The 22,020-nt window shown below is 46.2% G+C and overlaps 1 protein-coding gene across 2 annotated transcripts in view; it reads left to right on the top strand.

The window, feature by feature from the left end:
- The window catches only part of DCAF11 (DDB1 and CUL4 associated factor 11), a 631,260-nt gene that overhangs the window by 349,134 nt on the left and 260,106 nt on the right, over nucleotides 1-22,020 (top strand). For both annotated transcript variants that reach the window (XM_069634008.1, XM_069634009.1), the window contains exons 6-9: nucleotides 5,760-5,906; nucleotides 6,061-6,115; nucleotides 7,095-7,163; nucleotides 7,749-7,806. In XM_069634008.1, coding sequence (XP_069490109.1) covers nucleotides 5,760-5,906; nucleotides 6,061-6,115; nucleotides 7,095-7,163; nucleotides 7,749-7,806 — 329 coding nt within the window. The remainder of the gene's footprint in view (nucleotides 1-5,759; nucleotides 5,907-6,060; nucleotides 6,116-7,094; nucleotides 7,164-7,748; nucleotides 7,807-22,020) is intronic.

Genomic DNA, 22,020 nt, shown 5'->3' with positions numbered 1-22,020 from the left:
TTTAAGTTGTGTTGTTTAAACTCAATAAACAGAGTTATAAAAAAAAAAAAAGAATGAGAATCAGAAGTGGAAAGGAAACGCCACGTTTAAGCACAAGGTACATGACTGCCCCTGAGGAATGTTCAGTTATCTTATAACATCTAGGACAGAAACGTATATAAGTCGGGCTATGATGGGTACAGCGTTGAACAACAATTAATTTGGCTCTGTGTCCCTCCTGTTATACTTGTTCCTGTTTTTTTAGCAAAATATTTTTTATGCATTTTGTATATTGTATTGTAACATGTGCATATGCTTTTTATGTTTTTTTAATATATTTGTGTCATGATATTGTTGCTTTGAATACATAATAATAAAATATGATATGTGAGATCGTTTTGGACATACACCTTACATTTTGGCCTCGGAGGTGATATTATCTAGGTACTTTTTCTGATGGTATATATGAGAGTTATGTTATTATATTTATACCTTTCCTTTTTTTGAGATTTAAGATGCCTTGAACTGAGACATCTCAGCTCTCTTAACGTAATCATATTCTGTAATATTGTAATCCTCTCTGTAACCAGTTAAGCCTGTCACATGTAATTTACACTGTGATACCTCCGGGTTATGGTGTGTAACAAATGCAATATATAAAATAATCCTTGAATAAACTCATATCTGTGAAAACCACACATGTATCTTACTAAAACATCCACTGCCGTTAATTACACATTCACTTTTGGTGTGCTCTGCTAAGCGCACTAGCACTTAATGTTTTAGAATACAGTTAGATCAGTTTCAGAATACGGTAGAAGAATAAAGCAAATGAATATACATAGCCAGTTAAGTGACCATCAATTTGAGATCTAATGTGTTGAAAATTAAGAAGTTAAAAACACCAAACAATTCTTAAAATATAAGGCACACCACCTTAAAAAGTCCATCCCTAGCTATAAAATGCAATTTTCTTCAGGAGATTAGGAGTCTTTGAGTTCGAACAAGAGTTGGCAAAACCAACAGGCAGTTTACCAAGTGTCTCAAAGTTACATAACAATTGAATAAATGTTTGTAGCAGACACCCTTGCAACCACCTTTGGTGTAGTCCAGGGATGGACCCTTGACCAGAACTCCATTGCTCAGTCATGTAGGGTAAGGACTTTACGCCCATTCAATTCTGTGCCGGTGATGGGGGGGTGAGGGGTTTGAAACAGGTATGTTTGCTCTCCCCCTGGACTCTAATTCACTGAGGAATCAATGTAAATCGATGCTCCCCCCCCACCCCTTTTTCCCATGCTTGATGTGGTAAGTCGGAATCAGGAGATGGACAACTCATTGTGCTTTGTAACATCACTGTTTTATTGTAGTGCCGAAACCCTATACTATCGCTATGATTCGGGTACCTACGCTAAAAGAAAGGAGAGTTCAGGAGAGTGCCGGTCAGGATGTCATACAAAATAGTCATCTAGAAAACCTTTCCTAGCTGGATTCATGTGTCTACCACTAAAAAGGAAAATTATCTAATTTGAACAAAAAGATATCCTGGGGCCTTCTACCCAAATTGTACATTTTTGTCTGTTTTTTTCTGGCACCCACTGCACTGTCTGTGGATTATAAAAGGGCTTTTTGCCCTAAGCACGGCTCCAATATGATCATCAGCAAATGTTTTTGGGTTTTTTTTTGTCTGAACTACAGTTCAAGCCAGAAAACATTTCAATACATTTTCTTAGGGCTTCTGGCCTGGTGTACAGGTGAGTGGCGAGTGTCTCTAGACCTTCTGGCATGCTGGACAGTTCAAATCCCATTTGTGACATTTTCTTTAAAAAATGTCTGGATAGCCGGGACTCTTTCAGCCCTGTTCGTAAACCATTTGATTCCTACCTGTCACTGCGGTTTCACACACCCTTGTGGGGTTGGCTTGCTTGCGGCCCACTCTGGGCGTGACTTATATTCACCCTGCCTTGGGGTCTCTGGTTTCCCACCCCTTTTTGGTCTATTTGGTTTTTCACCCCCTCTTGGGGTATATGGATTTTTACCCTGTTTTAGACCATCTGGTTCCTCAGCCTGGTTTGGGTTATTTGGTTCTCCGGCCACTCTTGGGCTATTCGGTTTCACAGCCCCTCTTGGGGTATTTGGTCTCTCACCCTGTCATGGGGTATGGCCGGGCCCGTTTGACCTCCTGCCGGTTCCCTGTATGCACTGCGTACCTTGTTCGCTGCAGTGACGTTCCTCGGGGGAGGCAGTCTCCTTGGTCAATGCGGAACAGCAGCTCCAGCTTCTCCTGTCTTCTGTGGACTTCGGAGTTGGTTCCAGCAAGTGCCGGTCGAACACTTTCCGAGCGGTTGGGTCTCTTTTCCGGTCAGTGGGGGCAAGCTTCTTCAGCTGCCGACCTTTTGACGGGCAGCAGCGCTGCGTGGGCTTTCTCGCTCCTCTACTCTCCTCCCTTCACTATGCTACTCGGCAGGCTTGCATCTCTCTCTCTCTCTCCTGCTCTCGCTCCTCGTGTTTCTCTCACAGGGCCTTTTATCTTCCTACCTGAAGGGGGACGGGACACTCCATTGGTCTTGCACTTCAGGTAACTATGGAAACATTAAAGGGTCAGACACAACACCAGTCACTACTCTAGGGATATTCACACAGTTGTCTCTTGCAATCCCCATATAGCCAATACAGGCAATAGCTCCCTGAGACAAGGGAGGGTGACGCATATCCCTCTTAGGAGATGGCCTGTCCTTTGAGGCGGGGTATCCCTAGTGGGATCCTGCTTGCCCTGTTCCCTAGGGTGTGTAAAGCTTAGCAGGCTCACCTCCATAGTCCCAAAGGGGGTGGCTCCCCTTGGGGACAGGGCACAAATTCCCTGGATTTGTCGCACTTTGTCCCGTTGAAGGAAGTCTAGGGGTCTCTGGTGCAGAGGTCACTTTCAGCGTCTGGCTAGTCAGAGGTTCCGCACTTTGATGGACCGTGTCCGGTTGTTGTGCAGTTGGACACCTCTACTGGTCTGAAAAATGGATCACCACTCCAGCGACAACCTAAGAGTCCTCCCCAGCAAGCTACAATGCAGGTGGCGATCAACTATAGCAACTCAGAAAAAAATGGTGGCATTTTACCCATGTGCTGGAAAAAAAGAAGCTAGTCTTGCAAGATCCCTCTTTGTGTTGGCGAGCTGCAGCTGCAAGGAAACACTTCTTGTTTTGTTAGACTAGGATGTGCCGAGCCCCAAGGCTCAACTCTGGTTGACGACTGATGCAGCGAGGTCGCCCTCCAGTGAAGATGGTCAGCCAATTGGATAGTTCCCAGTTGCTTTCAAGGACATGTGTCAAGACTGGTTGTTCCCACTAGTCCAGGGGTCGAAAAACTGGTGAACGCTTTCTGGAGATGAGCAAAGAAGCAGGACCTTCCTGGTAACAGTTGAAGAAAGTGCTGCTGGCTTACAATGACAAGTTCTGGGTCTTCAGCAGAGTACTCCTCTTTGTGTGGGTCGTGGCTCCAACAGCGATCTGGTGTGTGGCGGCAGGAATCCCCCTTTTTATCCTGGATTTGAGCTAGAGACGCCCTTGAGCTCACCAATGGTAGAGATCTGCACCACTGGCACAGGCTGTTAGAGTATATGGTACTTTATTTGGCATTAAGTAGTAAAATGCAAAAGTACACTAGAGAATAAAAACAAAAACTTCAGAAAAGTATTTGCTGCCACCATCCCGTCTTGGACACATCAAGGTAGTTACCACAAAGTTACAAATAACAAAGCTACAGGGACACAAAGTGCCCATACTGCATTTCACTGTAAGGTGATGTGTGCATAAAAGATAAACCGAATATTTAATAATGAGAACAGAGTTCTCCTGCACTGATAGCCAAAGGGCAGGGGGTCTGCAACCTTTGGCTCTCCAGATTTTTCGGGACTTCAACTGCCATTCAGACCTGGCCAGCATAGCCAATGGGGAGGGATTGATCAAGGAAGCCGTGGAGTTACATGTTGCAGGCCCCTGCCATAGGGGCTGATCAGTGCCCCAAAACAAATGAGCTTAGCAAGGCAAGTGAAGTAAAAAGGTTTCACTTGCTCACTTGCACTAAAGTCGTAACCAGTTCAAAACAAAAGCAAAAGGTTGGGTGTCCCATTGATATCAATTGAGGGAAAGCAGCCAGAAGAAAATCTTTCCTGATGTTTATCTTAGGAGTTTTGTTATTCGATTAATTCTTGGCCGTTCTGTTCCTGTAATATGTTGAATTTGGTCTTTAACTGCTTCTAGCACTGTTAAAAAATCAATAAACATTGTATTTAAAAACAATGCTGGTGCATTGGGTTAATAGCTGCACATCTGGTATACAGCCAAAAATAAATTACAGCTGTCACCATCCTATTCACCAAAACCAATGTGGACTGGTCTAATTACCCCAGCGCCAAAATGGGTGCCTTAGAGAACACTACTGTACTAGGAACCATATCAGCTACCATAGGACCATATAGTAAATTACAAAGGGTTTCAATGATAGGGGACTTCACATAAAATATACATGATCACAAAATAAGTCTAGAGAAAATATGGGCAACAAGAATTAAAAATGTTTAGGGGTCTCAAAAATGTGGACAGAGAACCTCAAAAATTGAGTTCTGCCCTCACAACCCCAAATCCCTGTGTTTGGGTAGACAGTTCATCCAGTTTTACCTATGCAAATAGCCTTGCAAAAATGGTTTTCTTGGGCTCCAGTGTTGATGGTAGTCTTTGATCACCCTCGGGGAGCCCAGGGCTGGCTGCACTCTATCCTAGTAGCTATCCCTGTTTAAAATGCACAAAGAGGCCGTATGGGCTAGACCTATTTGTTTAGACGGATGTACATGTTATCCTAGTAACCACAGTATCCTTAGTCCATGAGTGGTGATCCACCTACTCTTCCTTTTTGAAATGTAATTCATATTGGAGAAAATCAGAGTGATGCAGAGATATGTGCTTGAGTATGTGTGGGCTTATGAGCCAGCCTCACTTTAGTGCTCATGCACCAAGTTAAGAGTATCATGGTTGCCATTCTGCGTAACTAGTAATTTGTCGTTTGAACTAAAGGCGTTGTTTGGTCCTAGCAATGCTGATGAACAGGTGCAGTTGCTGTTCCTTGGCAGAATAGTGGGTCACCATGATCTGGCCGTTCTGATGAATGAGCACATTGTTGTAAACAGGGTTTATTTTCCTGCACTGGACCTAGCAAGTTAAAGGCTCTGTTGGTTGTTCCTTGTCAGGCTGTGATTAAGTGGCTTTAACTGCCTCCTGCATTTATCGCCATCTTGTATGAATGTGTAGATGGTTTTGTAGAACACAAATGTCTGAATATTGTATTAATCACACCTTTACTATCCCAGTTCACATAGTTCTGCCGCTTTCGGTTTTTGTTTGTGTTGCATTGCAGTGCACTGCTCTGTATGTGCTTACCTTTGTGTTTAGTGACCACGCCCAACCTTCCTACTCTGATGTCCATACTCCCTGAGCTGTTTCAGAAATGTGGGGGAGAGTGAGGGCTCCCTGCTCTAAACGCAAGCAGCCATGACTGCTTTTGGTTGTGAAGGCTTTTGCTGGTCTTATTTTGATTTTAGTTATTTGTGGTTAGTTTATGTTGGCATTCCATTTTGGGATGTGCTCAACTTAGTTGACCTGTTTGAATTTGTTTTTCATATGGTGTTTATCTGAACTTTTCTTTGACAGACCCTACTCAATAGATCATTTTGGAATAAATAGTTAACCTCTTGTTGCCTTGCCCACATTCACCCTCTTTTGCATATTTTCCAGATCAGTACATTCGCCTTTATGATTGCCGCTATGGCAGATTCAAGAAGTTCAAGACTGTTAAAGCCCGTGATGTGGGATGGAGTGTCCTAGATGTGGCCTTTACACCAGATGGAGCGCACTTCCTCTACTCCAGCTGGTCTGACTATAGTAAGCATCCTCTCCACCATTTAAACCGAATTCACCCTGAACTATTGTAATGTTGGATATTGTATGCTGATAGTGTATAACCCCTCTCTCCTTACCCCCAAGTGTGCACTTTAACTGCCTTCCACCTCATTTTATCTCTCTCTCCATTCTGTAGTTCACATCTGCAATATCTATGGAGACTGCAATGCCCATACAGCCCTGGATTTAAGGTAAGCCTTTGGGTCCTTACTATCTCCTCTAGCCCACTGTGCCACCTTCTGCTATGGTGTTTCAGCACACAGACTGGAATAAGACCGTAACAGACTCTGCAGTATGCCTAGCTGCTAAGATTGTGAACATGGAGTTAGTGGACTTTTAGTTATTACACATTCCTGCCCTTTTCACCACTCCTTGATGCCATTGGTAATAGGTGCACATTTTGCTTTATGGTAATCTATGGATTGCTGAATGAAGTGTTTTGATTCTATGCAATTGATTGTTTTTGTAGAATTTATGGTATAAAGGTTTATATTAAACCATATCTTTTAAAAAAAAAAAACAATTATGCTTTTGTCCCGAGGACAGTTGGTAGGTTCTTGGTTGAAACAAGAAGGGCCTGGCAAAGAGATTATAAATGAAAGTACAGTGATAATGGGGTGGACAGTGATGGACTTGGGAGTTTATTATGCTGACAACAAGAAGTCATCCTACACATAGAATTTGCATGGAGACAAAGGATGAAGATTAATGGAAGCAGCGTGTGAGAATGCATCAAAGAGCATTTTAACTAAATGTTTTAATCATTTTCATGTAATTCATCTCTGTTGCTTTCTTTACCACCCCATCTTTCTTTCTGTATTCCCTTATGTCCCATTTCTCTTCCCTTTCTTGCAATCTGTCTCTCCTTGCTGTCACCCTCCTTTTCTAGTCTTAACCCCAATCACATTTCCCCTCCTTTCTTTTTCCCTTTAAATCCCAAAGCACTGCTCTTTTTACCTCTCCTGTTTGTCTCTCTTTTCGTTTCTATCCTTTCAATGTGTGCATTTCCTGTCTCCTTAGACTTCCTTCTTTCCCTTTTTACCTCACCTTTTTTCTTCCTCTATCTTTGTCAGCCAAGTATCCTTCTCCTAGTCTTCTCTTCTCTATCACTTGTCTCTTGACACTCAATGCATTTCTGCTCACTGTAATTCTTTCTCGCTCCTCCTACAGTCCGGCAGAGCGCCGCTTTGCTGTCTTTTCCATCACTGTGTCCTCAGATGGACGGGAAGTGCTGGGCGGGTGAGTATTCTTCAATTTGCTTCTTCTCACACCATTTTGTGAATGTTTGTAGCCAGTGGGAAGGCGGTGTGGCCAATAGTGACTTTTCTGGGGGCAATATATGACATTTGTGCAGTGTTCATTCCAGTTTGAATCAACATAAGATGTATGTAACTGCAAATTAATTAAATTATCACAATTAAAATATATCAAGTTTGGTCATGATTATCAGCTCAAGTCGGGAAGGATTCCGAAGGCTGGCAAAATAGCACAAAGATGGCATCCCTTTCCCTGATACTATATTTGGTTTCTGCAAATGAGAGGATGCATTTAGATTACTGAATGTTTTTGAGTAGATTGGGGGTGGGGTTATCCTGTAGTCCTGAATGTGTCACAGGTAGGGTGTTTTAAGGCATAGATTGATGGGGGTATGTAGGTGAATCAGTAAAAAGAATTGAGGATATTTCATGAAGTTGGTTTGAAAATGGAAGGAGATACAGAAGGCCATTTATCTGTAGAGGTTTTTTTTTGTTGATAGAGTGGCGATTCTACATGCATCATTGTGCATATCGCTGTTAATTTCTATGAAAATATCTCTTTTCCTAGAGCCAACGATGGTTGCCTGTATGTGTATGACCGTGAGCAGAACCAGCGAACGCTGAAGGTATGTGGTCGACGTGGTAAATAAAAATGCCTATGTAATCTGGATCCTTTATGCTTTTTGGTTAATTTCAGGTTTTGATGATCCTATAATCGTCCTCAAGACACATTCTCCAATTTATTTGTTCATGGAATTTAAAACAGGCTTTCATATATTATATTAAGACCTTAGGCACACCGAGTAATCCTTTCTCCATTAGTGTACGAAAGTCTCCTACTACTGTGTTTTTTTCACTTATCCTAACAAACCACAGCTGTGTTTAATGCTATAGCTAGTCATTAACTCATTAAGCCCAACTCCAGCCTAATATCTTGGGATGGATTTACCTAGGCCCAGAATCCTACGCCATAAATTACCTTCCAGTATATCCAGCAATCAAACATCTTTTTCATTAAATACTTTTAGGCTATAGGCGATACAGGGAACTATGCATGTGCGTTATAACTTAATTAATCCTTCCATTGAGAAGCCAGATGTATTATGTGTAAAATACTTTATGAGCAGAAATGTGTTAATTACTTTACTAAACACATTGTTCCTTAGCGGCAGCGCATATCTGCCTCATCTTAATAGCACACCCAAGTAACTAAAATTATCTACTCTCTGAATTTTCTGACTATTAATAATCTAGAAAAACTGTTTACTGTCTGCCTTCCCACCAAGATTCATTTGTTTTGGATAAATGTATCTATACCTGGTCAGACTTAGAGTAACTGGCCAGAGCATCCAATAACCTTTGCACACTGCTGGGAGTTTTATCTACTAACACGAAATCATCGGCATATCTAAGACAAATCTAGTGTCTAGGGCCAATCTTGGGAGGATAGGAGTTGACTCTACTTAGTGCACCGTCGATATCCGAGATGTATAAATTAAATAGGTTTGCCAATTAGGGGTGTACTGAAATTCTTCTTCAAGTAAGTATTCGGACGAATTCTGTCTTAAAATTAGATATGTGGCTTTGGCCAAATAACTAATTTTCACTCAAAGCCAAATGGTTTCCCTTACAAAATACAATAAGTACTGCTTTACCTGCAGTGCCTGAAATCATTCAGGCATGTCATATTTATCCTTTGAAAGGATCATTCAACAAATGCTTTTGTCATGTGTTTGATTTAGTACAGGCAGAACAGATGTGTGAAAGTGCAAACAAAGTCTCAGCCCTTCATGTGCCTGACAGACAGACTTTAATCTGGTGGTTTGCTGCGGAAGTGTGGGCAAAAGCACAACTCTAAATATTTTGAATGTGCAATGATATGTCTCTAGTCTCCCCGCTGTTTTTCAGTTGAAAACTTTTGAGCTCGAACAATAGTTTACGAACAATAGTTAACAAACTCACTATTGGAAAATGGTATTTTATTTAGGGGCTTATTGATCTGCCGATGACCTGTGCCAGTAATCTGAAAGTTACAAGTCCCAATTCCCAATACGAATAATATAATTAAGTGGATTCATATAACTGCTGCAGAGATCCCAGGAAGTTCCAAACCTGGAGTAAAATATCTTAGGAAGTAGTGTGCCTGCAGCAAAGAACTGCATTCAACCTGCAGGCCAAGGTTATAAAGTGAGTAAGATGGCTCAGTAGGCAGTGTGCCTGCGGCAGAGAAGTGCATTCAGCCTGCAGGCCAAGGTTATAAAGTGAGTAAGATGGCTCAGTAGGCAGTGTGCCTGCGGCAGAGAAGTGCTTGTCATATCGAAGCATAGGTTACAACTGCTCTTCAACTTTCTCATACAGCCAAAATGAGTCCCTTTGAATTGAGTAAAGTGACAGATGTTATAAAAGAATGTGGCTATCGGAAAGATTGAGAGTTTTACAAAGAATATTTTTAACCAAAATGCCCCAAAATGTTTCAGCAGAAATATTCCTCCCAACATTAGAGAGTTAAAACCAGAGGGATATTTATGTAATAAAGAGGAGATAGAAGTTTGCAATCTAGACACATTGGACCAAATGGATCTACAAGTGTAGCAATTAAGTAAAATAAAAATGCACACTCCAATTAAAGATCTGAAAATCAGCACTGTTTCTTCCCCGTAGGATCAGCCGGGAACCAAGGAGGACTCAGTATTCCCTATATGTTTTCAGCTGGTGTCTTTTACCATGCCCCAAAAAACCACAACTATAACCCCCCCCCCCCAAAAGAAAGAAATATACGACTTTTTTCAAATGCCTCAACTCCTCTCAGCACCACAGGTAAAAAGCATGGCTTTAGCATCCCAAAGGTTTGTATTCAGTAGCGCTTCAGCAGGGTTTTAATTGATGTAATTACTCCTTTTGTGTTTCAGTGCCTTGCTAGAACCAAAGGGCTAAAGTTAGGCAGGCCCAAAAAGGACATTTAAAAGTACAAGTAGAGACATCCCTGTCTCCCCTCACAGTGATTGCATACATGCATACTATACTTCTGGGCTAGTCTTAGTTACTTGGACCCTGCCCAACAAGCGACACATATGAATGCTCAAAAATACAAACTGTGCCGATATTGAACTGATTCTTTTCAAATAATGTATTCCTTTTATGGTTTACACAAACCTCTTCCATAGACAACAAAGAAAAGAAATGCAATAAAGGATGGATATACATATTTTAATGTGTGATTTTAAATTGCAAAGAGTTTTTATTGTCTACATAGCTTAAGCTATTAAAAAGGCAACGATTCAGCCCCATATTCGGCTCTGGCCGAATACTTGTACAACTATTTGGTATTCGGCCGATTACTTAAAACTACTAGTGCCAATATGCAGCCTGTTTTAAACCATTATTAGTCCTTATTAACTCAGAGAGCCGACCTTGATTGTTCAAATGTATTCAAACAGAACCATCACCATAAAACTGCATAATAAAAGACAAAGGATGCTTTGGCATTCCCCAGGTGCAAAGGTTTTACCATAATGAGCGATTTACCATATCAAAGGCTGCCTTATAATCGATGAATGCCAAATACAATCCATCGCCCTTGATGTTCATGCTTTTATCAATAAGATATTTCAGTGTCCAGACATTATGTATGGTACCGAGTCCTGACCTGAATCCTGTTTGAAATGAGGCAAGATCTGCAAATCATCTACCAATTTTTTAATTTCTCTCAGAATAAGCTTACAGAAAATGTTCCTATCACACCCCACATCGCCAGCAGTCTGTAATTTGCTGGGTCTGTTCTTAATCTGTTTATGTGGATAGATATTATATGGGATATCTTCCAGGATTCTGGTATTAGACATAAGCTGCCATTGGACCGTATTCAATGAATTCTTATGGCAACAAAGCCAATTTTTGAATTTAGTTTTTAATTTAGATACAAGGCAAGACTTAGTATGGCTTTCCCCGTGCTTATTTGTGGAGATAGTGCCTATGTCTCTTCTTAACTCCCTCTTTCTCTTAGCAACCTGATAATCAAATATTGTACGCCTGGAGTGATTAACTGTACTCTTCGATCATATTGCACTCACTAATTGTGAATGCTAACTGTGCAAGACTTTCAGTGATGTTATCATTAATATATTCCAAATAATGTTGAAGTTGAGAAGCGGTTGTAGTAATCACATTTTTTTTAATGCTATCCTTATAGTACTTATGCGATTCCATTGTGAGTTAATCTCATATTTTCCCAGTAATATACAGTTATTCACATTTGCTATGTCTAAATGTAACATGATAAATAGGTAATCACTTTTTGTATTGGGAATCAATTTGGAATACACAACTGCTTCAATTATATTGGTTGTCATGAATACATAGTCAATGTTTCTATATATGCCAACGCTACTCCAGGAATATATTATTTTGGTCTGGTCATTATAAGTATCCTCTAGCATAACTAGGCCCATGTTACTAATGCAATGTAAAATATGTTCTCCTCTCTCATTTCAACTGTTAGGATAATACCTTTTGTTATAGTCTTAAGAGTATTCCTTTGGCAATCTAGTGCAAAATCACAATATACATTAAGGTCTCCACCTACTATGTTTTTAGGCCGGGAGGATAGCTCAGGGGCAAGGCGCTCTTCTTGTCCAATATCAAGGCCAAACAAAATCGGACAAAATAAATCTGCATTTTTTGTTATTGGTGGAAATATCAAACCTTTGACCATCCAGGTCTTTCCCCTGCATAAAGGGCCTCCCACCAAGCTTCAGCGTCTAGACCAAACAATGCCACTAGATGATTACTTGGGTATAAGGTTCTTAAACTTTTCAGTTTTGGGCAAAACAAGACCAAGTGTTTAAGCGACTCTTCTTTCGAATCGAAGGTCTGCATTTTGAATGTGGATTTAGGCCATATCTGTGAAGAGTGGTATTGTTGTGGAGGGTGTTCATCCGGAATCTCATGAACAGTTGTCAATGTTTGACACTTGGAAACCTTGTCAGGTAGGATGGAATGTGCTTATAGGCGCCTAACAAGAACTTTGTTTCTGTGTGCATCTTCTGTAGACCTCTTTTTTGTTTCCGTCTCTTGCCAGTCCTGTGTCCCACCATTTTCTTTAAGTAGCATGGGTTTTTAGCCAGAGTCTCTTTCGAGGTGCCGACATCGGTCAGTATCTGAAGGCATGTTTGATACCAGACCTCTAATGGCCCATCCGTGTAACTTCCAGATTTAGGTGTTAAAATGGAGAATTGGGGAGGGCAAAAAGGACTGATTTTTATTGAAGAGTTTTAGAGTGTTCCATTTAACTCTTGCATACAAAGAGAGGAGGCCGATCTCATGACTGATAACGGCTACTGGGACTGCACTCGGCAGTTGTAATACCGAGCACCAGAATTTTCCTTCCAGTCAATCCCATGTGTCCCAAGGAAGACTGAGGCATACCTCTGCACCGTATGTCAAGGTGGGGGACAGCTCTCTGATTAAAGAAGCGTACAATTGGGATGAGTGAACATTTCCCATATTTGTGCCCTATAAGTTTAGCTTGAGCTGATAATTGGGTGACCTTTCTGACTAGGTGATCATGCCATGGAGCCTCCTTTGCACTCATTATTATGCCTGGGTACTTGATTGAAGGCACTGATTGCAAGTAATGATTATTCAAGAACCCGACAAGATTTTTACTTTTCAGAATACTTATTTTCGAGGGGATTGGGTCCTCCGACGTATTCCATATCTATGACATGTAATCACCACAGCTGTGCTGCTTCGGAAACTTTTTTTCGGAGTCTGCGTCCTGCGTCGATGACGTCGATGCGCCGTCGTCGAGGACCTCGTCCGACGTCATCCGATGTGATAAGTAGGACGCACGATGCCCGTAGCCTCAGTTCCGTTTTTTCTGCGAACGTGTTGCTTCGTGAATCTCGGTTAACGCCTCGACTCTTTGGAGTTCTGTTCTTCTCGGTTCTTCGAACCTGTTCGTTTTTGTGAAAATCCTTCGTGTGAAGATGTCTTCTACTTCGTCTTCGACCTCGCGTCCGGGCTTCAAGAAGTGCGGGGAGTGTGGGTGTCATGATCTCTGCTTCCAAAAGGCCAGGACTTACCCAACTTCCTTGGAAGCAGACCCATAACCCAGGTTCCGAGTGCCAATCAGTCCCAATTGGGACCTTTTGGACCCTGTCCTGGCGCCAGTGGCACCAGGCTCATAAATATGCCCAGTCCCAGCGCTGGAAGCGCCGGGCTCATAATGCTTGGGTGGACTTACCTGCAGCAGACCATGCTGCTTACTTACCTGCCAGTTGAGCCTCTGATCCTCTTCTGTTTGGGACTACTTTTCCTGTTGGGTGGGGCAGGAGCCACTCCCTAGGTTCAGAACACTGGAACTCTTCTGGAAAGCAGGAACTCTTTTTCTTCTAGGCGAGGCTGTGGAAGGAGACACCTAAGCACTACAGGAGGCTATTTAAACCACACCTGATGGATGAATCTTGCTTTGCGTTATTCTGCATCCTCTGCAGCAGAACGCTCATCGTGTCTTCTGCATCTGATCCTGGGCCTAAGGGAAAAAGGTTTACCATCCTGAATCCAGTCTTCAGCAACACCTATAAAGACAAGAAAGAACAGGTTAGCACTACGGTCTTCAGTGACAGCGCATCTCTTACCTGGTCCATTGGCTGTCACCAACGCCTCGCGCTGCATTCCGGCATCTGAAAGACAAAGGCTTACCTACTCTTCGCGTGCTCCGGAGGTCTTCGCACTGCATTCCGGCATCTGAAAGACAAAAGCTTACCAACTCTTCGCACGCTCCGGAGGCCTTCGGCGCTGCATCCCGCATCTGAAAGACAAAAGAAGGTGCGTTTAAAGACATTGGGTAACTTTAATACTCACGTGCCATTACTCCTTCCCACGCCGAACCCAGTGGGTATTCCGGCACCCTCCAGCAGCTCCGAACTTGTACCTGCAAGATAAAAGGACAGTTAGTGCGCATCGTGAAGCAGGCAACAAGCGCTTACTTACGTGCTTCCAGGCGCTTCTATTCCTCACACGGGTTCCATCCTCAACTCACTTCGGCCCGTCATCCGCCATCGCCGGAACCCTGCAAAACAAGAGACATCATTACAAAAGACTTTTAAAGACATTTGAAATGCTCGGAACTTACCGTTCGTGCAGTAAACGACGGACAGCAGTCCTCTGACGTCAAGAGGCCTGCACCCTTATCCAGTGAAGAAACTGGTTACGGCACCCTGCCCCGAGGCAGATGGAGAACACGGCGTTCACTTACCTAAGACATCTTACTCTTCGAGTCAGACATACAGTGCACAGAGGTCCAGCTCAAAGAGCCAACCGTGTGTTACACATCACCTTTGAACATACGGTATTCGCCCAGTCAAGACCGGCGCCTCTGCGGGAATCAGGTGAGCGTTACAGTGGGTCCAAGATGTTGGTGACGGACTCGCACGACACCTGCCTCTGGTGCCTCGGGGAGGCCCACGACACGGATGACTGTATCGACTGCTAGTCGCTCACGTCCAAAGCCTTACGCGAATGTAAGAAGTTGTTGTCGGTAGGTCGGGTGTCCAAGCCCCGAAGTCGAAGTCTGCGGGGCTTTCGACGGATGATTCGAGGGGTGACTCTCCGCGTCATCGTCGGAAGTCTCGTGGGTCTCCTTCTAGGAGTCGGTCTTGCCACTCCTCCGCCTCTTCGAGGCATTCTCGGAAGCGCCAACACCGGTCGTCTTCCAGGTCCTCTTCGGAGGACTCTGCCCGGCACGTCGCTTACCCCACCAGCCGTGCGACGCCGGAGGAATGGGCTTCCTTCGGGGAGAAAATGCTGGCGATTCTTGAGTCGCAGGGTACTAAGCTGTCCGCGCCCCTGAGTGGGGTCGGTCGTGAGAGGTTGAGAGACACCCCTCGCAAGAGTGGTCGGCACGAGTCACGGGAGAGGTCCCGTTCGGACAAGGAGACTCGTTCTCGACGTACCCGTTCCAGGTCCCAGTCCTCGACGCGTTGGAGACCATGTGCACCTGTGAGGTCTTTGAGGAAGACATCGACGTCTGAGGCGTCGAGGGCGTCGACAGGCTTTCTCGAGGCTCTGGCTCTGAGCAAGTCGTCAAAGCCGTTGACGCTCAGGTCGTCGAAGGACACGCTTGGGTCTCCGGCTTCGAGGGCTGTGTCGACGCCGCCGATGCTGGCGGCGCTGCATCTGACGTCGACGCCGATTTCCTCGACGCCGATCCTCTCAGCGCCGATGCCTGTTCTCTCGACGCCGGCGCCAATTCGCACGACGCCATCGACGCCTTTCGTGTCGGAGGTACCCCGTGGCACGGGGGAACCCCCTAGGAAGGCTCTGGTTAAGAGCAAGCACTCTCGGGTGCCTCCTTTTCGCCACCTGGAATATATTTCAGAGGCGGATGAGGATTCTGCTGGCCTGGTTCCTAGTCAGGTTCCAGATGAAATTGTCTCGGGCCATAGTCACTTTGACGATTTTAGGCAGTCACTGCATGATGATGCCTCTCCGGAGGTGGAGTTTTGTAGGCCTGAGTCTGGCTCTCATGCCGATTCCTCGTACCGGCGCCTTATGGCTAGGGTTTCTGAGTACTTGGGACGGTCTGCTCCCCCAGGGGAGTTTGTGCAGGATGATCTAACGGACATCCTTGATGTTGGTTCCCCAACTGACCCGGTACTGCCGTTCCATATGGCTTTACAGAGAAGGGTGGCGGCGGCTTGGACTGCTCCGGAGAGTCTCCCGGCGGTGGGCAGATCCTTGTCGCGAAAATACCATCCAGCCAGTAGCGACCCCTGCTACTTGACCAGGCACCCCACTCCGGAGAGTTTGGTGGTGCAGGCGGCCACGGCCCCGGCAAAGCAGGCGTCGTACCCTACCATCCCTCCTGACAGGGACGACAAACGTTTTGATGGCTGGGCGAAGAAAGTGTTTTCTTCTGGTGGTATGGCGCTTCAGGCGGCCAACTCCATTTGTGCCTTGTCTCGTTTCACACACACTCTGTGTAACTGTGTTGCGTTAGTGGCTGAACATATTCCCGAAGGGGACGAACGGGATGGTTTCCTTGCTATGGTCCAGGATGGTAAGGATGCCATGTGTGAGTCCGTTCAGTCGGGTTTGGATTAGCTGAATGCGTCAGTAGGTCCATGGCGGCGAGCACCGTGATACGCAGGTTTGCTCCTGATGTGCAGTCCCGGCTCCTCAACATGCCCTTTGACGGTGAACACCTTTTTGGCAGCAAGGCTGACGAGAGCCTTGAGAGGTTGCAGACCTCAAAAGCTGCCGCGAAGTCGTTGGGCGCTGCAGTTCGCCAACCTCCGCCTTTTCGTCCTAGGGGACAGCAGTGGAGGGGTGGTTCCTTTCGCTATTATTCGTCCTTCAGTAAAGCGAGAGGAGCTGGCAGTCAAAGAGGCCAGCGCAGGGGTACCAGAGGTGGACGACAGGGTACCCGTGGTGCCAAGGCCGCTCGGGCAGTTGCCTCTTTGCCCTCAGGTAACGCCGCAGCCACTCCCACTGAGTCATGAGGCCATGTCCCATGGTTCGCCGGTTGGGGGAAGGCTTGCGCAGCATCTTGTAGAGTGGCAAGCTATTACTTCAGATGTGTGGGTTCTGGAGATCATAACCCACGGCTACTGTCTTCCCTTTCGGCACAGGCCTCGCGACAATCCACCGGGGAATCTCTCTTTGCAGAGTCCGGATCCGCTCCTTGCGCAGGAAATTCAAGCCCTGCTGGAGAAAGGCGCCATATAACCGGTGCCTGTAGCGGAGAGGAACAAGGGATGGTATTCCCCTTATTTTTTGATTTCGAAGAAAGACGGGGGATTGTGACCCATCATGGACTTGCGCGGTTTGAACAAACTCCTCAGGAAGGACAAGTTCAAGATGGTTACTCTCTCTCAAGTCCTCCAGGCCCTTCAGCTTCAGGACTGGTTGGTGTCACTCGACCTCAAGGATGCTTACTTCCATGTGCCGATCCATCCCAAGCACAAGAAGTACCTGAGGTTCGCGGTTGGCGACTCGCACTTTCAGTTTCGGGTCCTGCCGTTCGGATTGACCTCCGCCCCGAGGGTTTTCACCAAGCTCATGGTGGTGGTGGCAGCGCATCTCAGGCAAGGGGGGATTCACGTCTACCCCTACCTGGACGATTGGTTGATCAGGGGGAGCTCTCCCGAGCAAGTCCAGGATCATCTGTCCGTCACCTGCCACTCCCTTCAAAGGCTGGGCTTCTCCCTCAATTTAAAGAAGTCCCATTTGACGCTTACACAGCGGCTCCAGTACATCGGAGCAGTGCTCGACACTTCCCTGGGGCAGTGTTTTCCTCCCCAGGTGAGGGCTCTTCACATTCAGCAGATGGTGCACAAGTTTCAGCATGCCCAGACGCTCCCAGCGTTCGAGTTCTTGAGGTTGCTCGGCCTCATGGCATCCTGCATTCTTCTGGTGCGAGAGGCTCGCCTGCGGATGAGATCTTTGCAGTGGGCACTCAAGACGCAATGGTCGCAGTCCTCCGGCAGGATGTCGGACCCGGTTCAGGTGCCGCCCTCGGTCGCCCGGGACCTTCTGTGGTGGGCCGTCGAAGGCAACTTGATGAAGGGGGCTCCATTTTGGCTTCCCTGGCCGGAAGTGACGATCGTGATGGATGCATCCCTCACGGGATGGGGAGCTCATGCCAACGGGCTGACAGTCAGCAGTCGTTGGTCTCCGTCGGAGTCCAGACTCCATATCAATCTGTTGGAGCTGAGGGCCGTCAGGCTAGCCCTGAAGGATTTTCTGCCGACTGTGCGAGGAAAGAGTGTCCTGATCCTGACGGACAACACAGTGGCCATGCACTACCTCAACAAAAAGGGGGGGGGCAGGGTCACTTCCTCTGTGCAGGGAGGCGATGCAGCTCGAGTTCTGGGCCATCCAGCAGGAAGTTTCGATCTCGGCAGTTCATCTGGCCGGAGACGAAAACGTGACGGCGGACGCTCTGAGCAGGCAGAGCGCGATCTCTCACCAGTGGGAGTTGGCTCAGGAGATTCTCCTGGAGATCTTCGCCCTTTGGGGGACCCCTCAAGTGGATCTTTTCGCCTCCAGTGTCAACCGGAAGTGCGAATGGTTTTGCTCGCGGGAATTTCCTCCAAAAGGAGCCTTAGGAGACGCGTTCGTGGTGGAGTGGTCATTCCCGCTGCTGTACGCGTTTCCTCCAGTCCCTGTCATTCCGCAAGTGATGCGTAGGTTACGGAAGTTCGGTTCCCGGATGATCCTCATTGCTCCGGCGTGGGCTCGGAGGACGTGGTACCCGGACCTTCTCGACTTGTCCATCTGCCCTCCACGTCGTCTTCCCTACCGAGACGATCTGCTCTCACGGGAGGGGGGTCAGGTTCTCCATCCAGAGGTCAGATCCCTCAACCTTCACGCTTGGCTTCTGAAAGGTTGAGGTATAAGGATTTGGGACCTCCCTGAAGACGTGATGGAGGTGCTGCTTTCGGCCCGAAGGCCAGCAACAAAGTCTCTGTACTGTTGCCGTTGGCGTAAGTTCTGCGACTGGTGCAGAGTTCAGAATGTGGATCCTTTTGCATGTGACATCCCCATGGTTCTGTCCTTTTTACTTTCTTTGGCCCACAGGGGCTTGCAAGTGGGTACCATTAAAGTAAAGATTACCTGGCGGCGCTGTCCATCTTTAAGCGCTCGTCTGAAGAGTGTTCTTACTTTAAAATCCCTTTAATTTCATAGTTTCTGAAAGGGCTCACTAATGTGTTCCCTCTATCACCTTTCCTGGTGCCCGGTTGGGATTTAAACCTTGTTCTTAAGTTTCTTATGGGTGCTCCGTTTGAGCCTTTACATTCTTGCCCTTTGAGGCTGTTAACTCTGAAAACTGTGTTTTTAGTTGCGGTTACTTCCGCTCGCAGAGTGAGTGAGTTACAGGCACTTTCAGTTAAGCCACCCTTCACTGTATTTCACAAGGACAGGGTTGTCCTTAGAGTTCGTCCTTCTTTTCTTCCGAAGGTAGTGACGGAATTTCATTTGGCCCAGAAGGTTGTTCTTCCGGCATTCTATCCTCCTCCGCATCCTGGTAAGGAAGAGGAGAGGCTCCATAGGCTTGATCCTAGGAGAGCTTTAAGCTTTTATGTTTGACGCATGTCCCGGGTCAGAGTGGACGATCAACTCTTTATTGGTTACTCTGGAAAGCGTTTGGGGCAAGCTGTGACGAAACAGACTTTGTCTCGCTGGATTATTTTGGCCATCTCGGAGTGTTACCGCTTGGCGGGTAAGGACCCACCGGCTGGCTTGCGGGCCCATTCTACCATGAGTATGGCTGCATCTACTCCCTGCAGAGGGGTGTTCCTATTCGCAACATCTGTGATGCAGCCACCTGGGCTTCAGTACATACATTTGTACGTCACTATTCCCTCGATTCCATCCGAGGACAGGATCTGGCCTTTGGCAAGGCGGTCCTTTGCTCTGCTATTTGATTGGCTATTCTAAATTTTGATTCTAAATTCTTTCCCTCCTCCTTGCTCTGGTACTGCTTTGGGAGTCTGTCATAGATATGGAATACGTCGGAGGACCCAATCCCCTCGAAGAACAAGTTACTTTCTTACCTGGTAACGTTCTTTCGATGGGATGGTCCGACGACGTATTCCGTATCGCTCCCGCCCTGCCTTCCCCGCTGCAGAATTTCTTTTGCGATTGCAGCTTACGTTCCGCAAGGCTTTGTGTCTGACTGGCAGTTGACTAATGTCACACGTTCTGGGGGAAAAAACTACAACTGAGGCTACGGGTGTCGTGCGTCCTACTTATCACATCGGATGACGTCGGAGGAGGTCCTCGACTACGGCGCATCGACGTCATCGACGCAGGACGCAGACGCCGAAAAAAGGTTCCGAAGCAGCACAGCTGTGGTGATTACATGTCATAGATATGGAATACAGCGTCGGACCATCCCATCGAAAGAACGTTACCAGGTAAGAAAGTAACTTGTTGTTTTCTAGAATTCCCTCGGGAATCGCGTGGGCAGGATGTCTGGAGAATTGGGAGGTTCACCCCACACAAACCCCCTTTCATCCCTTGCCACCCCCTTCCCAGCCCAACACATTATATCTCCTCTCCCACACACAGTCACGCAAACAGACATGTATCCGTTAACCCGCCCCCTCCCTTACCCACCACAAACCTTCCCCCACCTCTCCCACACAGACACGGACTCACACGCAACACGCACACACTCGCACATACCTCACTTACCAGACTTCCCACGCTGGACGTGTCTGTCAGCCTCTGCGCACATGTGCGCAGGGGCATGACAGTTGGTTTTAGAAAGACTGCTCGGAGCGTTCTCTGTGCGGTCTTTCTAAATCTGCCTTTTTTAAATTTGATGATTTAAAAAATACCATTTCACTTCCCCAGAGAATAGCTGTAATGTTTTTATTTTTCGCTGGATCATCATTCTTGGTCCCCTGAAGGTGCCACAAGCCATTATCCTAGTCTTTGGGACATTTTCTGCATGCTGCTGCCACTTGTTTGTATTCCCTGTTCTCCTGGGAGACTCCCTCACTGGGTCTTTCCCTCCTGGGTTGAAGGTAGAGTCCCTGGGAGGAACTTCTGCTTCTTTTCTGCATGGCTGTGGCTTTTGTTGACCAAGGGTTCAAGTCGTAGAGAGGCAAATCCTGCAAACCTGTGGAGAAGAGTCCTCTACTTAGCAGATTGTTTAGGGTCCTTGAAGTCCTTTTGCTGTCGTGAGAGGAGTGATTATTCCTGATATTCCCTCCCGAGGGTAGCCATGATCCATGGTAGTGATTCCTAGGAGGCAAGTCCTAACCACGGGTTCCCCATAGACATTCATTGCAGGGGGTGATGTGGAATCCTGTTCTGCAACTTCAATATCTGGGGGACCCCTTTCTGAACTTTAGAACACTTCCTTGGGGTCTCCAGTGGCCTTCCCTGGGGTTGATAGTTGCAGCATCTGCACCTGTATGGTAGAAATGTACGTACCTCCTTCAGTATGGATAGGCCTTTAACTTTTACCATTATCTCCTATGGAACATTGAACTGTACTGGATCTCTTTAAAGTAACCCTGGACATGTTTACTGGATCCCCTAGGAGTTCATTGAGCTCTGGACTAAGGCTCACTATTTGAATACCTGTGATTTGCTATCCATGTTTAAAGTCACTGGTAAATGTACATGGAAAGCTGTAACTGGTAACACGTGTGTATTGCTGTCCAGGAAATGTAGCAGGGAGGGGGCAAGACAAACCAATGCCATCAGATCAGCATATACCTGTAAACTCATTGCGGCCTGCAGACCGTTTCTGACCACCCCCAATAGCATCACTCTAGCTAGAACGCTTATCATGTCTAAGATAGACTACTGTAGCGCCCTTTATCTGGGGACTAGCCAGGCTAACCTTACCAAACTGCAAATCACCCAGAATAACGCCATTCGAGCGGCCTTAAATATTCCAAGAAACCAACATATTTCCGATATCGGGACTAACCTGCACTGCCTCCCTGTCAAGCAGAGAATCTCGCTGAAAACACTTGCCCTTACTCACAAATGTTTGACTAACAAGGCCCCTCTCTACCTATCCAACCACCTCCCCTTCCACACTTCCTCCCGACCCCAAAGAACTGCTCAGACACACAGCCTATCTCTGCCAGGATTTGAACTTCAAAAAGCTGGGGGCGTGAGCTTCCCTGTTCTGGCCACCAAGCTCTGGAACACTCTTCCGTCCACTATCAGATCTGAGCCCTCATTCATTTTCTTCAAACTGAAAACAAAATCATGGCTCCCAGCTCGCATCTGATTTAACCTTCTGCTTGTAGCATTCCCCAAGAGTTATCTGCCCCCACTAAACTTTGTCTTGCTTAAATTATGTTCCT

The sequence above is a fragment of the Ambystoma mexicanum genome, chromosome 13, assembly GCF_040938575.1.
Source record: "Ambystoma mexicanum isolate Mex_15411 chromosome 13, UKY_AmexF1_1, whole genome shotgun sequence".
In the NCBI taxonomy this organism is placed as follows: Eukaryota; Metazoa; Chordata; class Amphibia; order Caudata; family Ambystomatidae; genus Ambystoma; species Ambystoma mexicanum.
This window is presented reverse-complemented; position numbering and strand designations above follow the sequence as displayed.